The following is a 20,000-nucleotide window of genomic DNA, read 5'->3' on the forward strand; positions in this document are numbered from 1 at the left end:
AGCATTTTTGTATTATTGGCATTACTTTTGTCTCTAAATTAGAATAATCTTTAAGCAGCTCGCCAGTTCTCTGTATTCTACGTTCATCCATTTTCTGAAGGTCCTGTGTTGAAAAACATCAAAGGGTTACAGTGCATACAGTACGACAAACTAATAAAGGGGTGATGGAGAATGTATGAAATTCATACATTGAAGCTGCAAATCAAAAACCATTTTCTAAGTGAAAGATTGCCAAAGATGATTTAACCCATTTCTTCCTTATCAGTGATAATTACAGATTTTACCCTTTCCAATGCCAGACGATTTTGCTTGTCAATAGGGATTTGTTCAGGGGTAAACGTGTTAATGGCGGTGACATGTATTACTTGGTATCTAGTAAGCTCTTCACAATTTATTATTGAAATCATGTTCTTACAATGAAAAGTGGTTGGAGAGCCAAACAAGCAAATTATTGTCTATTTACAAAGCATGGCAGAGTTGAAGACAAAACCTTTGATGACAAATCAAGCCAGTGGTGAGAGCACAATGTGACTACTTGGTACCTGTGCATGTGAATCCAATGTCTTAAACCACTGGACCATGTTGTATCATATCCATAGAATTTCAAGACAAGAAAACTGGAAGTTACAAGTAGGTGTAACTTCGCTCTTTTGATGGGAAGGTGGACCACTGGATTATGAATATAAGTGACACTTATACATATGTACATGTAGGATTTTACTCTGTCTCATGCCAGATGATTACTTTTACTGATAAAATAATGGAGGCCATTTCAGGAGTGAAGGGGTTAACAAAATCTGTTTGCTCAAAAATTCATATGTCCCCTTTCACCCATTCCCTCACTGGAGTGACAAATACTCTGTCTAATAGTAGACAAGTTACTCATCAATGGAGGCCAGTTCAACAGCATAAGGGGTACCTTACATGACTAATGTACACACATGTTGACTGGGCTATCATGTAAACCCATATTTTAAAAAAAGCAGTGTATGAATAATAGCCTCTGCTTTTCTTACATCGAATACTGCTGGCATCTCGTTGCTGTAATGTAAGGCTTGTTTACTGTTTGTTTGTTCAAGTTGATTTCTATACTCATCTCTGGCTCTTTCCAATGCCTGACCTTTTTCCACTGATACAGTTTTGAACTAAGAAAATAATAAAGATTAAGATTGAATAATCAATTTGAATGTTTTTTTTTTAATCAAAAGACACTATAGCCCTTGTACAAAAACTATGTGAAAGAAAAATTACAATGTTGTTTAGGAGATTGTGGCTACATGTAGAAGAGGAAGAGCTTTTAGGAAAATGCCTCTAAGGCAACAAAAATTTAGCATGATTGGAACAAACGCTGAGACCTTCCTTTTAACTCTAGTTGAATAGCTCATTGAGATGATGTGCACTTTAAATGAAACTTAATGTTCTGGGACTTGTAATTTTGTTTGAAAGGCCACTGATGGTGTTTTGAGTTGGGTACCACAGTGTGCCACAGAAAACACAAACCAATTCTTTCCATTTCTACACATAAGGCTTCACACTTCTGTTAATTGTCATCAAGCAGACAGAGTTTGGTGCACCTAACAATAATTGTTAATAAAGCTCTTTTTATGCCAAAAAAAAAAAAATTAAAGAGAGAAAATGAAATCAAACAGAGGTGAACTCTTAAGCAAGAACAATCTGAGAATCTGTAATTTTGCTTAATACTGCAGTAAGACAAATTAAAAGATAAATGTAAGACTTGCAGAGGTACACTATAAATCAAAGACTCTGAAATGGTAATGTATATTTCCTTCAGAAAAAATGCAAAAAAATCTAATTAAGGGTACAGTTCAATTCTATATTACAGGATGTGGAAGAGGAGGGAATAATTAACTAAGGTATTTCACACACAGCTGACATAATCAGGAAGAAGTGTATTTTTTGTTTGTCATTATGTTAAATCTTACATCTTATCTTGTTAATTTCAAGTTTACCTTTTCGATCACCAGTCTCGAATTGGCCATGTCCTGATCAGCTTTTTGAAAAGCTTGTAAGGCAGTGTCAGCTTCTTCACTTGCCTTCATAAATGCCTTTTTGCTCTTCAAAAAACATAATCCAGAGAAAAACAAATTTTTAGGAAGTGTCAAATATCTATAAATAATTTTGTCACTTCTTGAAAGCTTAAGAGGCAAAATAATGTAATGTGGATGGAACTTGCCCATCAGTACTGAATCGTAAAATAATAAATTTATCAATGATAGCTCTTTTCCCACATTATTCACTGAAAGCTAGGTGTCTTTCTAAACTTTCCTTCTTGTATTGATTCCAAAATTATTATTTCTAGTTTTCGATAGCCTTCCAGTGAGATGTATAATAATATTACTGTAATCACATGTACAATAGTAATCACTATTGTCTGTGGTGTAGGTGACAATAATAATTTATTGTGGTCTTATGTTGAGAAAGGTACAGCATTTAGAGATTGCTCTACATGAAGGAAAGGAGGAAAATCAGCAGGTGTCAACTTACTGCATCTAATGACTTCATTGACTGCTCTAAAGCTTCTTGAACTTTTTTCCCCTCATTGAGGTGCTAACAGAGTCAAAGCAGATATTGAAATAACAAGTATATCATTTATTTCAGAATCCAATTATGTAACACCAGAATTTGAATAATTAAGCAAGCTGCAAAATTATTTTGTCCTCTAAACGGAGTTGAAAAAACTGTATGGGCAGAGGGTTCTTTAGCTCAAGACTCTCTCAAAGAATCATTTCTAAATTTTGAAACATTTTTACAAGACTCCATGAGGTTGTCTTGGAATCCTATGGATGGCCATTTAATATGAGATGACAGGGTTTGGGAGGGCCTGTTTATGGCTATTCTTGCATGACTACTCTTTAGTCTCCAACCAGTTCAAGTAAGTTGATGTAGTTTTACATTGAGAAACAAGAAGAAGTACAATACATGTGACAATTATTATTAAAAATATCAAAATCTTCTTGCTAGGTTGCCATCAATAATATTATCTTTACATGTATTACTAATTGAATGGAAGACTCTAGCCATCCCTGCAGAGTTTCCCCTAGGGGGAGACTAGAGCTACCACTCTAACTTGGACCACCTCTTTTAAAGTGCACCTAACCCCAAAATATTTTTTTTGCTAAAATGAATCTTTGCAACTGTTCGAAACGCATTGTGGCCATTTTTTCATTTTTCTAACAAATCCTGGCATTTTATAGGCTTCGAAAGTTGCGAAAATCCAAGCATCTTTTGTTCACGACCGAGTCACAAGGGGAGTGGGTCTATTCCTGATTTGACGTCACAATCTACTTTGCATGCATATTTACAAAGAGTTAATGCAATGTAAATCAGTTTGTGACGTCAAATCAGGAATAGACCCACTCCCCTTCTGACTCGGTCGTGAACAAAAGATGCTTGGATTTTCGCAACTTTCGAAGCCTATAAAATGCCAGGATTTGTTATAAAAATGGAAAAATGGCCACAATGCGTTTCGAGCAGTTGCAAAGATTCATTTTAGCGAAAAAAATATTTTGGGGTTAGGTGCACTTTAAGTTACCTCCCTATACAGAATTACAGTAGTCTCTTCCATCACAACCCAGTGACAACAATTAAGAAAAACTGTCTTACCTTCCTTCTCTCAGTCTTTAATTCATTGTGTAATAAATGTAATTCTTTGTAGACTTTATCCATCAAACTCTCTGCTATCAACTCATGTTGACCTGCGAAGTCATCAGTCTCTTTTACAACACCAGTAAATGCCTTTTGGAATGAGAATCTGAAAGTGTTAAGAGATCACGAGAGTCAAGAACGAACAGACAACAAAATTCAAACAAAAATGTAGTTAACCTCGGTTCTGAGGTGCCCCAGGACATCCTGATGAGTAAAATCTGTCAAGTCTGACTCTCTGGAGTCAATAGGTTAAGCTCTGTTACAAATCATTAATAATCTGTTTTATATTGTATCCAGCCTTGTTGACCACTCAGACAGTAATTTTGACAAATGCCCGACCGTTGGTGCATGTATGATTTTTCACAGCTCTTTCAAAATACGCGATGTTTTCATATCAAGTATCATCTAGAAGACTGTTGCTTTAGGTTCCTCTTCCTTCCACCTCTATCAGCTCTCTCTGTTCCCCATACTTGGCTGCCATGAGAAGATTCTTGACATCACTTCCTCAATGTTTTTGTGGGAATCACCTGCAGGACTTAATCTACTACATGTCGAATAAAAATTATTGTTCTTAAAAAATTAATACGCATGGATCTACATGTACACTCTATGTGTACTATTTTCCATTACTACACAAACAGTTGGTTTCTCCTACGCTTCCCGAGAGAGAAACCACTGCAAGCAACTGTTTGATTTTCCATCGAGCAAGTGCAAAGTATGTCACACCCCACATGATGCATCAATTTTGACACCATTTTGTCTTTTTTTGTGGGAAATCACTACACAACAGGCTTACTCCCAAATGCAGCAGTTATGTAGCGGAATGCACACACAAACGCCAAAATTTAACTTACTCCTCCTTGGTGCTAGACAGCAGCTCACTCAAAGAAACTGACAGTTGCTGGCAGTGGTTTCTCTCCTGGGAAGCATAGGAAAAACCAGCTTTTTTTTTTTTTTTGCAACTGCTTGCAGGGTCATTTTCCATGAGATCTGTTTAAGAAGAATCAAGTGGTCATTCCCAATTCACCCAGGCTTTTGATAGGGAATGGAATCTTACTGCAGGTTACTGGCTCAAGTGCAAATAAATGCTGGGACCTTAAACACCCAGCTACTTTAAGAATTACTGTACAGGTCTACTTTGATCCAGCATTTATGTGTGGTCAGCACCTTATTATTAGTGTCCAAGGTTTTATCACGAAAATGAATGGTAAATGAAGGTCAACTTTAAGTCAGTGTTGTTATTTTTTCTTGGAGGTCCTTATGATACTTATTCCACTAAGTTGTCAACCTGTTTACTTCCTTCTTAATACTAAAGATTACAGGGCAGTGAGTGTGTTATCCTGATTTCTCCAGACAGATTGCTGGTAGCAAAAAATGAAATACTTACACTTTTTCGTCTTCATCCTTTTTCTTCGGAAGATACGATCTCACTAATCTCCTGCAAAACAACAAAATGGAGAAATGAGACAACGATTTTATCAGCAACAATGTATTCTGAACAAAGTCTACATTTAAGTTTTCTATACGGAATTTAAAACCAGATAGAATACCCAGTGACCTACATGTACACTGTACCTGGTGAATGCAAAAAACTTTATTAGTTCAAGAAATTTTAGTTGGCGGCAAAACTAGAGGAGTAGGTGGAGGTCTGCTTTCCGAGGGCAAAAGCCATGAGCTTGTAGGAAGTCTGGGGGTGTCCTCCCATGGAAAAAACTTGAAATTTGCGCCTCTTAGAATGCATTTCCTGCATTCTGGAGCACAAATTTAGGTATCTGAACAGAACACTAACGTCATTAAATTTTCACTCTTTTATTCACAGAGAGTACATGAATACATGTACTCTTTTTTTTAAAAAATTCAGTAAACAGCGAAACATTTGTTGGGAAATAGCGTGACACAGCCCCTTTAAGGCTCCTTTGCATTCTATACAGTTGCATGCTATGTATTTAACCCGTCATGACCGAAAAGACCTTTTGCGGATGTCATCACACTTCAACTGTAGTTAAGAAATAAGGCAGGGGTAAGTTCCAACAAAAAGAAGGTGGCAAGTTCATGTGCAACAGACAACGAGGTTCACCAGCCACTGGCTCTTCTTGAAAACCATTTAGTTAGACGTCCTTGCACATCAGGCTTCAGTTTTTCAAAAGGTGGATAACGCTATTCACCAGGGAAATTACTATCCAGTGGATAAACACTAGCAAAACCAATTGAGTTATCCAGTGGATAGTGATTTATCCAGTGTATAGCGCTACCCGCCCTTCGAACAACAGGGACCAGCAGTTTTAGGGTTACTCCCAAAAGGGCCAGCCCCAGAAGTGGTGGCTTATCATCACCTGGTGGGGCCAGTGTGAACATATCATTCACATGGTCTTGCACTTTGGTTAGGGGGCACTCATGGCCAAGTTCAACGTTGAAGCTGCTAATTGAAACATTACAAACCCGACCAACACTCAGGGTCTTAAAATAACAGAGGAGAAAGTGCTGCCTTCGTAATTACATTCACAAAACTAATTGTTAGACTTTCAAGTCTTCTCAGATAAGGACTATAAACTGCAGGCCCCATCTCACAAGTCAACCCTTCTTCATAAACTCTGTGGGGCATTAATTTAAAGATCCCACACACTATTCAAAAAGAGTTGGGCATGGATTTCCCGATCCTATGGTCCGGTCTTTCCTTCAGCAATGTGGTCAGCTTCGCATAATATTGGGTTATTTCAGAAAAATTCCGCACCCCCATGACAGATGGGATCCTGGAAATTGGCACGGAAGGGGGGGGGATAAGGGGAAAGGGGGGTGTGTGGATTTTTTCTGGAATAACCCATTCTGAATGGACTACCGATTGATGAGACCACACAACAACAAAACAAACAGTAGTCAAATTGAAGGAGTCCAAGTGCTGAAACTGGTTAACCTGGTAAACCAAATTTTTGTGTTTGCAATACCATGGTTTCTTTAGAAACTAAACCCTTCATTTGTCTCTTAAAAAATTCATTCTACATAATATCACTGATGTTCTACTGTATGGAAAGTGTATAATAATTTGACACCCTGACTCTTCAAAAACAAATTAAGACCACAAATTAAATTACATTTTCCTCAAAGCATTTCAGTTTTCTACGTTGTTCTTTAAAATAGGTATAATGCATGTATGAAGTTTACCAAAAAAATATACAAGTCATGACAAGGAAATCTGTTATGTCACAAGCTATAGGTTCAACAAATAAATTTCAATTCCTTATGGAGTGAGATTCATACTCAGGCTACTACAGTATAGAAACCTAACAGTGAACAAAAAACTCCAATATTAAAGATAATTTAAGATAATTTTGCAAGAGGAAATAATATTATCTACACAAATTCTTTCATAGAAACATAAATCCTAAACTGTGTGGCCAGTTTAAGAAATGTTTCATGATGAAGGGAAATATGAAACAACCATAACTCTGATAAAATCTTTATAGCAAAAATAACAGAATTGACTTGAAACCTATTGCTCTTTATTAATTATTCGTTATTCGTCGGTACAGTATGTTGTTGGCTCACACATTAATTTTCTGAAAACATGAAATCTTTAAACACCTACACATTTTGTTCCACAACGTGTTTGCAAAACGATAACTAAAAAGGACAGTTGATTAAAATTACAACAGACTGAAGTTAGAAAGTGAAATATGATCGTTTCGAGGATTAAATATTATGACATTCGTAACTACATTTTCGTATAATGGTGCATTGCAGAATGTTCGTGTACAACATATGGCGTCCTTGATGCTAAGAAATCGAATACACTTTATGAAATAGCGTATGACAAATAAAACGTTTCTCAAAGACACTTAACTAAATCATAGGAATACAAGCACCTCGGAAAACTTACCTAATTAACCTTAAATAATAGCGGCATGACTGATCAACATCAGCTGTGTAGCAGAAAACATGCCGACATCCACATTTACACTCATAAGAAAATTTCAAGTTAAGACTAAAGCTGAACTCTCTTCCAGCCTAATCGCATACAGGCCACGAATTGCTGAAGGAAATTAAATACGCACCTGCTGGATTCAACAGCAACGCTCTTTTCGATTCCGTTTGAAGATTTTAAAAAAACTTTTTCATGAGCATTTTTACGCACCTTAAATCCTTCGCATATCTTGTCTCGATTTCGCATCTTTCTTTCACGAACTTGGAAACCTTTTCGACGTAATCGATTCCAGCATTTGTATGGTTAGCTATGAGATCAAACTGGTCCTAAAGGGAAGAGGAAAATTATGAGAACTTTTAACCTCTCTGAATATCGTGCAATAAGATGTAAGTCATGATCAGAAAACACGCTGCGATTGAAACAAGAGAGCAGTCTAGCTTTTTGATCACTTACCCAAAGCTCTTTGCCCCAAGTCATTTTAACAAACAAAACACAACTTTTATCAGAACATTAAAGACAACAATAGATCTAGAAACAAGGCCAAATACCCCTCCACATAGTAATGAAATCTTACTACTTTTCCTGTGTGTCAAAATTCGAAGGCACTTCATTTACATATGAAACACCGGAGGTATAAGAATGTGCGGGCTCATACTAACAGGGGGTAGGGCCGGATCCCCGGAAAAATTGTTCCCCTTCCCTTACTTTTCATTCATGAGACACAATGTTCTTTTGCGGGAAACTATGACGTGTCATTAGAAAATAATAGTTAAAAAATCGATAGAGATTACTTGACTTTCTCGATACCATGTACGTGAGTAGCTGTTGTGGTTTTCCTTCCGGTGAGTGTGCCGGAAGTGAACTTTTGCGCTAATATCGCCTTGCTTTCGCGCATGGATATAACCTGTGCTCGCATTAAATTCGTATTTTTTCCGTTTTCATTCGTTGAAAGGGTGTTTAATTTAATAACAGATGCTACATGGGAAAAGATACCGATATGAAAGCCCGATGAATGTAATTAATTTAATGTCTTCATTACAGTTTGCCTTTACAGAGAGTCAAAGACTCGAGAGAGTTCTAACAGTAAATAGGAAAACAAATGTAATTTTTGTTGCTTACAGCGGGCGATGACACATTTCAGGTAAACAATCGCGGGGTCTTCGTTTTCCAGGCCTGTATATAAAAGAGGGTGAACCGGGACATTTTTTCCTCAAGCATAAATTATCACATTGCCTGGGAAAATAACGATGGGATATAAAGATGAATTACGTCAGTGAGAGCTTTGAATAAACAAATTAACATTAGCTTGTATCCTCCTATATTCTAATGACAACATATTTACAGTACTTTATAAAAGTAATCATCTCGTCTAAATCTCAACCCCAGAGCCGTAGTTACTAAAACAAGGAATGACCTACAATAACCTACAATGACCTACAATGACCTACAATGATTTACAATGATATACAATGAAGCCCGAGGGGGGGGGGGGGGGAAATTTGCCGCTGGCACCCTGGAACCCTTAGCCTATACCAGAGCTAGTTTCAGCTGGATTTTGCTACCCTATACTAGAGTAAACTCCCCAAATCACTCCTATCCTAGAGTAGCTGTTTACCAGAAACTGAAGTCACTAGCACAGTTTAAGACAAACCCAAAACATTATTCCACAATCAGGATTTATATATACTTATCCAGCAATGCCAAGCATGTACGTACGCATTATCAAGACAATAAATTGTTTAATTTTAACCAGTATTAAGACCACCGATTGCCCCCCACCCCCCCCCCCCCCGGGCAATGAGGTACATTATAAGATAAATTAGCTAATAACCTACAATGACATCAGCTATAATGGCCTACTTAAATGGCTTACAATCAAAGAGAAAGACAAAAGAGGATCGGGGTGAAGAGTTTGGTGAGCAGAAAACAGCCATTGTACATTGTCACGCAACGCTTTTAGTTTATTGCATGACAGCCCAAATGACGACAGCAATTACACATGTGGCCTTGAAAGCAGAAACAAACAGCGAAAAGACCCTTGCATGGTTTTCCTTTGTTTGAAAGCTAAACTGAAAATGTACGAAAATTAATATCAAGGCTTCCCTTGCATGGCAACGATAAAATCTTAATAGGCCATTTTACAGTTGTTTGCTCAGCGACCTAGCCTATGAATGGCTGCGAGGGTGCCGGTGACCTTGCATTGATACAGGCCCCACTGCTTTGATCATGTAAATTGTGTGGTTGTAATACTAATTATTAGTTCGTATTAACATTACAAAAGCATGGAGGTTTGTACCAAAACAGAGTCACCGACAGCCTCGCTTCCATTCGTAGGCCAGGTAACTTAGCTACAACTGTAAAATGGTCTATTAGAGAAGAAAAAATGGAGAGAAGATTATAAATAAGTTATTCTTCCCACAATGTTTTCTTTGGTTCAGAGTGCACAATGAAAAGTTTCAACTTGCTCAGCAACGAGGTTTTGATTGGTTAACCTTTGTACTGCAAACATGCTGCAAATTATCTTTTATTTTAGCTCATATTGCACGTTATCTAATTTTAGCTCATAATGCACCTCATTGTAGGTCATTGTAGATCATTGTAGCTCATTGCAGGTCATTGTAGCTTATTATATTGTAGGTCATTCCTTGTTTTAGTAACTACGCCCCAGGTGTTTTCTCATTGGTTTTTGTTAAGAACAATAAAAAGCATCTCTGATTGGTTTATTCATGTTAGCAAGAAGAGTGAGCAGGACCCGTAAGGTTCAAATAGTCAATTTTTGGCTATAAGAACCCTACGGCACAAGCTCTCCTACAGAGATTTAACTTTCTGTCAAATTAGTTTAACTAAACCCACTTGCTCACACTTGGTTATTTTAATGTACTAGACAAACTTCACCTTTTACAACAGATCCTGTTTTGGGAGCTTGGCCAACCAGAGAATTGGCCGACTATCAGAAGTGACTATGTGGGAGGTTACATGTTCAACTCTGGCAGGACCAACACTCAGGGTCTAATAATAACTGAGAAGAAAGCACTTCCTTTGAAACTATAGTGCAGACATTATTCCAAGTCGTCTCAGATAAGGACTGTAACCTACATTCCCCATTTCACAGCATTTGCTCCATATAGAAGTCAATTTGTGTGGGACAATAACGAACCCAGTTTCTGAAAAGTGGAAATGTAGTCCCCGTGTTATGTCCTGGCTTTTTTCTGGGTTGGGCCCACTTTTTGTTTCCTAAAATTGATTGTCAGTTGCATGACAAGTATTAAAGCCAGTGTTCTCCAAACAAATTTGTAAAACTAGTCATGGAAAACTGAGGAGATCAGTGGCCAATAAGTGTTCTTTACTTCATTTCACTGACAGGCTGACCAACCAATTAAGGTTGACCTTGTACCCTTCATGCAAAGTGAACTTTTTGCACTAGGTCTTAGTACAAAGCTAACACACTCTAAAACGTACACACACTACAAAGGCATGTGCTCACGGCTGGCATGGGAATGCCTTCTTGCAGCTGCCCTCCGATTTCTTCTCAACCTCCACCATTTGCACTTGCAATGTGGGACCTATTCAGCCGTCATTCATCCCTGAAATGGCCCCCATCGTATGACGTTAGTAAGTTTTTAAGGTCTTCTTTGACAAGGGTAGACCATGTTTTGCAGATTTGCTCTGATGAAAGGCTAATGCTCACGATGTCAGCTCACAAATCTTTCTGACAGTGGTTAATTTACTCATATAAACTCATACAAGAAAACCAAATTGTTTTGTTTCACTTCCCACTGATGCAGCACAACAGTTTCTTTAAAAAATTACCCCTTTACAGGTTTTGCAAGACTTGGCATGACCGGGATTTTTTCACATTTGTTTATTCACCTGAACCAATGTTTTTGTTGTCAAACTGGCTGATTAATCATTACCCATTATTACTTGCAAATCTTATTTTCCCACTTTTTTACATGCACTTTTCAAAGAGTTGGTATGACATTTTGTGGACTTTCTGTTTTTCCTCCAGTCCCACTTTTCTCTCTTTAATTAGTAAGTGTTTGAAAATTATGACGATAAGAATTAAAACATAAAATAAATCTCCAAAGAAAGCATCATCTTTTCTTTGCTCAAATTACATACTAAAAATTAAGGAAGCCTAAACCAGTTTCAACAATTTCTAGAAACTGTACTATTTACAAGGATTGAATCTACACAACTCTTTCTCATAACTTCAATATTAGAGAGCTTTACACTAGGACAACGAGGAGAATAAGTACGAGATTTGATTGCCCGTTTTTAGCAGAAATACTTAGAAAAGTTATAACCCAGATGATTCATCTTGCTCTTAGTTAGCAGTATAGGTTGCTCAGTTATTCTTATTGCTGGTAAATGAGCCTTTTTGCTGATCAAAAAATGCAAAACTCCTACGACATTGTTGAATTGTTTTGACACGACAACATTTTTGCAAAACCTCATACTAAAATGACAGTGGTATCACGTTTTTCCCACCAAAATGACGCTGGTTTGCGCATGCTCACTGTTGTTCTATGAGAAAATCTCCCACTCGTAATTGTCCTCGTCCTAGAATCTAAAGCTCTCTATACATAAATAAAAAAATAAATAAATTGTAGTACCATACGAAACAACTATATTGCTTAAACCATTGACCCCTGGGAGTGAGACTGTCCAATGCCAGATGATTTTACGGATCAACTGTGGACGTCGTAGGGCACCTGAGGGGTCAATGGGTTAACAAGAGGCACTAATCTCTAAGACATAATAGGTTGCCATATCAACTGAAAACCATCTTAAAAACACCCTAAACCTGGGACTGGTCATGAACAAAAATGCCTGTTTTTCAAATTGCAAGAACTCCCTATGTGAACCATTCTGGCATGGGAGAATAATACAGTGTTTGCTTGGTGGGCAAGAGGAGGGAGGGGAAATGGATGTCTGCATGCTTTTCTTTTTCATAAATGCTAAGTGCCTTTTGTTTTCTTCAATATTTCAAGCAGATTAGTTCATCACTCCTTTGTTTAAAATAAGATTGATTAACAAGCATCATTTCTGTAAATATTTATGTACATATTTTTATTTCTTAAAGCTGTAACTCTTCTTTGGCTAATACACAGCTTCAAACAACACCAGCTTTTTGAAAATGTTTACTGGGCTGGCATGGTGACAAAAATGGTCTTGAATCTTGATCATAGTGTGACCTTTTTTTACCATGAGAGTTTGCAATTTTGATATGGTCTTGGAAATATAGAACGTGTTGTTCAGGAAAGCAAACAGTGTCATCACTCCTCTTGGACATTAAATAACTCACTTTGGACACTCAAGTCTTCTGGGGAATTCCAATAACTTTACACCTTTCTATCAATAAAAAAACACCGTAAATGAAATGAAGCATGGTGTTTCTCACAAATTCTTTACTGTTCCAGTGCTCGAAATTGGCAATTGTCTGGTCATCCCAGATGACCACAAAGTTTACTGGGCAACTAGTTTTTGGTAAAATGAAAAGCTTGGTTTCCCAAAGAAAAAACAATTGGCAACCCAGCCAAAAATAGAAAATGAATTACATAAGCAGCACTTGACTCACTTGTTGCTTTTCTGTTGTCGATTTCCAATAGTAGTGTGACTTTAACAAGAATTAATTTGTCATAGCTGAGCATTTTCCTGTGTTTTGAATATCTGTAGCTTTTTGCAAAACATTGTCAGATAGGAAAATCTATGGGATGGAGATCGAAGACTCCATTTCGAAAATGCTGAACCTTAAACCCAAACTTCCACAAAAAACCACAGGTGCACACTTAGAACTATGGGATACTCAAACTCCAACAACATGTGATAGCATCTCAGCATGACATGCAATCACCTGACATGCAGTTAACATGCAGTGTGGCCGAGTGGTTAGGGCGCTTGCCTTGAGATCCGGAGATCCCGGGTTCAAGACCCGCTCTGACCACTCGTTGAATTTGTTCCTGGTCCAACTTCCCAGCTGCACTAGTAAATAGCCAATGGTTTGCCTCCGGCCAGTTGGGATTCTTAACAGTTGTTGTTGTTCTGTTTCGTTGTTTCATTGATTGTGTTTCATTGGCCCTGAAAAGCCCCCATGGGGAGCAGTCAATTAAGTATGTATGTATGTAATTAATCGTAGGGGGTTTCCTAATGGACAACCAAGCATTTACCAAGGTAACCAAGTTTACAAGTTTAGTTGCCTGGCTTTTGAAACAGGAACAACCTGGAATTTTTTTTAATTTTGAGCTCTGCTGTTCCTGTAAACCCTTTCCCAGATGAGAGTGACACTTAAAGATTTTACTCTTGCTAATCCCAGATAATTTTAATTGCCGATGGGGGGTGCTTAAAGTGTGAATGGATTTAATGTCGTACATATATTTTACGACAGTCGTTCTAAAGGAAGTCAAGCTAAGAAACACTATTCTTCTGAGTAACAACCCACTTTTTTAGTGCCTGTATTCCCTCTGCTGTGAGTTTACAATACTTTTCCACAAAGTCACCAGGAAGTGGATTATTAAAACCAACAGCTTCACTAGCCTTAAGTGCACCATGGCCATTGAAGTTGACAAAGCATAAACGAACAGTTAGCTCTTCTAGTGGTCTGAGAAATGAGGGGCCACCAGGCATTAAGGCAACAGAGGCCTCCTCAAATAGAGTATCACACATCTGCTGTGCAGTGGTTATTCCACGCTTAGCCAAAGCACATCTGATGGCCTCAAAATCAGGAAACATGTAAAAGCCTCCAAGTGGTTTGACCGCCTTAACTCCGACTTCGGCAAGGTGGCTATGACAGTAATCAGCTACCGCTTCCAGAATACGTTGCAAGTGGAAAGTAAAAGCTTTGGTCTCTTCTGATGCACTCAAGTATGACACCGCCGCATACTGCATAGGTGCAGCTGCACATGTATGGGTGTTGCTCGCAGCGTTTGTGACAGCATTCAACAATGATCTTAATGCTGGAGGGTATGCATGGTAGCCTACCCGCCACCCCCCTGCACTTGCCCACTTGGACAGGCCTGTGCTCAAAATGGTGCCTTCTGGATAACACTTGGCCAGTGAGCAATGGTTACCTGAGAATGTCAAACGGCCATAGATCTCATCAGATAACACAATGACCTTGTGATTTCTGAGGACTCCTACCAAATCTTTCCAATGACCCTCGGAGTAAACTGTCCCCGTGGGGTTGTCGGGGTTCGCCAAAATTAGAAGTTTGTTTTTGGCGGATGATTTTTTAAGAGCGCGATCCAGGATATCCGGCGTTAATCTCCACTCATGGCGATACTCGGTTGAGATAACAATGGGCTCATGGCCAGCCAGTCGAGCTTGTGGTCGGTACGTAATCCAAGAAGGTGACAAAACAAAAACGTCACCATTAAAAATCCTAAGAAGTAGAAAGATCAATTGTTTGCTACCGGGTCCAACAATTATATTTCCTGGTTCCAAATCAAGAGCATCAAACTCGCGATGAAATTTGCAGATGGCTTTTCTGAGCTCCAAAATTCCGGCCACAGGCAAGTAAGCTGTTTTACAGGCGTTCAGGGCGAGACTTTCGAGAGCTGACTCCAAGACTGTGAATGGCGATTGCCCGAAAGCCAGATGGTATACAGTCCTCCCCGATCCTAAGAGTTCTTTGATTTTTTCGCTCAACATTAAGTTAGCAGCAGGAGCATGACCCAAAAGATCCAAGCGGATTACATCCTCACGTTCTTGAGAAGCCATCCGGGTGCAGTGACTTCTTGTTAGCTGGGAACGGAAAATGACGCGCGACTAGTCTCCAAGCCCCTATATTTCGACCGCGCTACGAGCGAAGGATCTGCAAAGCGATCCGTTCCTTTCTGATTGGATGAAAATACATAGAGGATATTACACGGTGGCGAGAAGATATTAATTTTTTGTTCGAGTGAGCGAAGCGAACGAGTGAGATATTGTTCTTGCCACGAGAACATAAAATTCATATCTTCGAGCCAACGTGTAATGTTCTTTTTATTATATGGAGACTAAATATTGATAAATTCCGATTTTATTGTGTTTCAAGTTTTACAAATACGGCTGGGCTTTATAAAAAAGGCGGGAAAAGAAAGGCGGGAATCGTGGCGTCATTGAACGATACGACACTCACAAAGGTGACATACGGAAAATACGCCACTCGGGTCCCGGATGTAGTGGCGTATGGAATCTACGAGTGGTTTAGTTCCCAGTAAAACACTCTCCTCCATATAATAAAAGAGAATCGGTGGAATACGTGTGATTGAAGTGATCGACAATTTAAGCAATTGTCAGGTAATCTAACTATTATTAATTACAATTTAAAGAAACTAATAAGCTATATTAATGAATCACAGTACATGGTGTGTGTAGAAAAAGCTAATAAAAGATAAAGCTAACAATCTAGACCTTGCTTTACGTTTTAACAGTTTCTTTGTCTCTTCAGAAAATAAGACTGAAGATGATGGCTTCAACAGGATTCAGTCAAACCGGGCAAACGGCTTCAACATTTGCTTCAACATTCTTTCGATTTTGTTGAACGATGTTGGGTAAGTACTTGGTGTAGGCACTCATATAGTGGTCCGGTGTAGTAACTCATATAGTGGTCCCAGGTGGCGTACTTAACTATGCTTAATCATCCCTAGCCGTACCTAAGCATCCCTAACCGTACTTAAGCATCACGCCACCTGGGACCACTATATGAGTTACTACACCGGACCACTATATGAGTGCCTACACCAAGTAGTTACCCGATGTTGAACGATGTTGACTGCTGGGGTCACGTGAGCAAACCGGAAATGACTTCCATACAGTTCTTTACTTCATTGTGCATGGAATAAATTAAGTATGTCTCCGCACTATTGTTTTGTAGAACAATACGTATACCGAAGGGTGTTAAGTACGCCACCTGGGACCACTATATGAGTTACTACACCGGACCACTATATGAGTGCCTACACCAAGTAGTTACCCGATGTTGAACGATGTTGACTGCTGGGGTCACGTGAGCAAACCGGAAATGACTTCCATACAGTTCTTTACTTCATTGTGCATGGAATAAATTAAGTATGTCTCCGCACTATTGTTTTGTAGAACAATACGTATACCGAAGGGTATCGAATATATACATGACTAATTTGTACTTACTGGATGGAGAAAAATGGATCCACTTCTCTCTCCCTCTTTCTTTCTCTCTCTCTCTCTCTTTTCCCACATCGCTTACACCGTTGCTCGTTTTCGTCGGTTGTCTTGAACTCCGATCCACTTGTCCCTGCTCTAGACCACTGAGCTAACGTGTCAAGTTGCTAATTCCTACCTTGAAAATGTTATTTATTTGGAATTCTGGCTGACTATTTGCATGCATAACAATGATTAGTAATTATGTACATGTGCAGTGCCGAGCCGAACGGGGGTGACCCTGCGATGGACTGGCATCCCATCCAGGAGGTAGTAGAAATACTCCTAGCCGCCTCATGCTACAGAAACCGGGATAAGCTTCGGCCTAAAAAATGGGCCACTTGGCTCGTAAGCAGACTTTACCTATTTACCTTTGCAGTGCCGAGCACCTACAACAATACGTAGGTTACAGTTCAGAGATCTCCGTTTCACCTGTTTTACTGACTACTGTTGAAACAACTCCATCTCTTTATGCACCAGTCATTTGAAACCCCCGCACCCCCCCCCCCCCATTCGGGCCTTAGCGGGGAATTGCGGGGACTTTCACCTCATATACACTCCATTTTGGTTCCCCGGTAGGCGGGGAATTCGCTGGAAGTCACGGCCTTCGCATACCCTACCCGGGAATAGGCGGTGCAGTCACTCCTTGGTCAGCGGTCTTCATTTTCGCGCCTCATAGTAATTTTGCAGAAATTTTGCACACATTATTGTCGCTTTCTTGACAAACTCGATCGTGGATTCCGGTTAATTTTTCACATTTTGCAAAGCGTATTAGCCATTACTCTAAACAGTGGTCAGTATTTGGCATCACTGTCTTGCAAATATTCTTTTTTCGTTACTGTGGAACGTACATCTGGACAGGACTCATTTTCTCCTTTGATTTTATGATTTTTTATGATTTTTTATTTTTTTTTATAACTTAAATTTTATTATTTACAAAAACAACAAAACAGAGAACTAATACAAGTACATTACCGTACTAACAAGTACATTACAATACTAACGCTATTTACATTACTAATAGTACTAAAACGTTACATACATGAGAGAAAGCACTTAACATTACCGAGTTACAGAATTACAAAGTTCCGAAACTTTGTAATTCTGCAGTTTTGTTTGTACAGAACTGTTGAAATAATACCTCACTGATGACCAAACGAAGTAATTGCGACTTATCGTGACAGGCACGTAACGCAATAAATTTTTGGCGGAAAAACAGCTTCCTCGCCGCCTACCTCCCCATCCATTCCAATGTTTTAACGATGAAAAAAATCAGAGCTCAATTCTTTGCAATAATTGGGTTGGAGAGGAGGTCAGATTTCCCTCTTCAAAATTCTGTTTTATTGCGTTTTTCATAATTCTGCGGAATTCATCTCAATTAAAGCGACAACGGCCAAACGTACATCTCGACAGGACTCATTTTCTCCTTTGATTTTATGATGACTGATCGACGATTAGCGCGCGATTAGGCCACTTCCGAGTTCATGTCTGCCTCCTCTTCAAAGTGAGTCTAAGTGCGAAGTCTTTCTTATGAAAATTAGGGTGCTTACCATTTAGACAAATAATCCGGATGGAATGATCGTTGCATAAAGGTAAGCGATTTTCCGCATTTAATGACCAACCGGATGAGAATGGCGCTTACCATTTACTACACAGCATTCCATCCCGCATATTTTACTCGATCTTGTGAGAAAGGGCCTGGAAACGGAAGGATTCTCGCAAATGGTAAGAGCATTTCGCGAATTCCGTTCCGAACGGAAAAAGAGGACTACCTCTGGAGGTTGTCCACAATTTCCAAAAAGATTTTCCGGAAAATTGCCTTTCCATTTGACCTCAAACCGAAATTTCCGGACTTTTTGGCTAAATGGTAAGCACCCTTAGACATATGTAAAGTATAACTAATTTATTACCATCACAAAAACTTTGCACTTAGACTCGCTTTGAAGAGGAGGCGGATATGAACTCGGAAATGGCCTATTGTGTTAGGGTTCTGCACCCTTTGATCAGTGGAATCAATAAACTCTAATAGTGAGGCGGATCACATTGTATGCAATAATCAAAATGAATTAGCTGAATCAGTTGAAACAATTTCAATTCCTGCTATTATTTGTGCGACTTACACTACTGTGATAATTGCGTGTTGTGTTACATTGTCAATTCATCAATGAAACTACAACAATAAAGATATTTTGACATACGCATTGCGCATTGAGGAGCCTTTGCAAGTTATTTGCTGGCCGCTGAAAGATCAATCAGTTTATTTCATGGCTGCCAACAGTGTCTTTTAACCAGCGTGTTACACTTGGCAATGATAAGCTGTTTTACAAAGGGAGTACCATGTGTTGAACAGTAGAGACGGGGGAATGCACCACTCACTTTTGTCCCCGAGAACCGGGGACATCACTCACTTTCACTTGCATAAAAAGTGAATGCCCCGCTTAAGCCCGAATTGGGAGGGGGGGGGGGGTACGGGGGTTTCAAATGACTGGTGCATTAATAATGCTAACCGTAACCATAATTAGGACTAAAGGCACTGTTTAGGCATTAGATTAGTTTCTGTGAAAGTTTTAGGTTTATCCAGTATTGCTGTGATCTGGGGAAACCTGTGGCTAATGCTTTTAGAGCTCTCACGTCTGCAGAAACTCGGTATGCACAAATCGAGAAAGAGGTAGGCTACTGGCCATTGTCTTCGTGTGCGAAAGTTTCGACACCGTATGTATATGGTAGTGGTGCAGTCACAGTCGCGACAGATCACAAACCCCTTGGAGGCAATTGTTTTCGTAAAGCACTCAACGCAGCACCACAACGACTTCAGCGAATGCTGCCCCGTCTCCAGCCTGCAAGCTGCAAGGATATGTTCCTCATGGACACCATTAGGTTGGGGGGGGGGGGGGGGGGAATTTCACACCGAAGTTAACATGTCCACGTTTGTGCAGGAGCTTGAGGAAATAGACCACAGTGCGCACTTCCAATCAGCGAAGCTCGATGGCGCCTGATAAAACAGGCTTCAGTAGATGACCCTGTTCAGTTCCAGGAATTGCGTATGGTGATACAGCGTGGTTGGCCTTCGAACAGAAAAGCCGTCCCTTTGATATACGAGATGAGCTCACTGGTCGTAGCAGCCTCTATTCGCAAGGGACTAATGGCCGTGACTCACGCATCCTACATTAGTGTCGAGGCTTGCATCCGACGAGCACGCGATTGCCTATACTGGCCGCTGTTGTCAACTGAGATGAAGGAATACTTAGCGAGA

General features: G+C 39.3%; 3 protein-coding genes across 3 annotated transcripts in view; 1 reads left to right on the forward strand and 2 right to left on the reverse strand.

The window, feature by feature from the left end:
• Positions 1–8,207, reverse strand: part of LOC138026091 (formin-binding protein 1-like) — a 14,045-nt gene extending 5,838 nt beyond the window's left edge. The window contains exons 1-8 of the mRNA XM_068873291.1: positions 8,039–8,207; positions 7,796–7,911; positions 5,054–5,104; positions 3,625–3,772; positions 2,506–2,568; positions 1,971–2,075; positions 1,017–1,145; positions 1–103 (exon numbers count right to left, since the gene is read on the reverse strand). The exon at positions 1–103 is cut by the window's left edge and continues 44 nt beyond it. Coding sequence (XP_068729392.1) covers positions 1–103; positions 1,017–1,145; positions 1,971–2,075; positions 2,506–2,568; positions 3,625–3,772; positions 5,054–5,104; positions 7,796–7,911; positions 8,039–8,062 — 739 coding nt within the window. The 5' untranslated portion in view covers positions 8,063–8,207. The remainder of the gene's footprint in view (positions 104–1,016; positions 1,146–1,970; positions 2,076–2,505; positions 2,569–3,624; positions 3,773–5,053; positions 5,105–7,795; positions 7,912–8,038) is intronic.
• The window catches only part of LOC138026078 (serine/threonine-protein kinase Pink1, mitochondrial-like), a 110,594-nt gene that overhangs the window by 83,525 nt on the left and 7,069 nt on the right, over positions 1–20,000 (forward strand). The window lies entirely within an intron of this gene.
• On the reverse strand, positions 12,632–15,318 carry LOC138026101 (aspartate aminotransferase-like). Its single transcript, XM_068873302.1, has one exon. The coding sequence runs from the start codon at positions 15,302–15,304 to the stop codon at positions 13,994–13,996; it is 1,311 nt and encodes a 436-aa protein (XP_068729403.1). The 5' UTR covers positions 15,305–15,318; the 3' UTR covers positions 12,632–13,993.

This window comes from Montipora capricornis, chromosome 2, assembly GCF_036669925.1.
Source record: "Montipora capricornis isolate CH-2021 chromosome 2, ASM3666992v2, whole genome shotgun sequence".
Lineage (NCBI taxonomy): Eukaryota > Metazoa > Cnidaria > Anthozoa > Scleractinia > Acroporidae > Montipora > Montipora capricornis.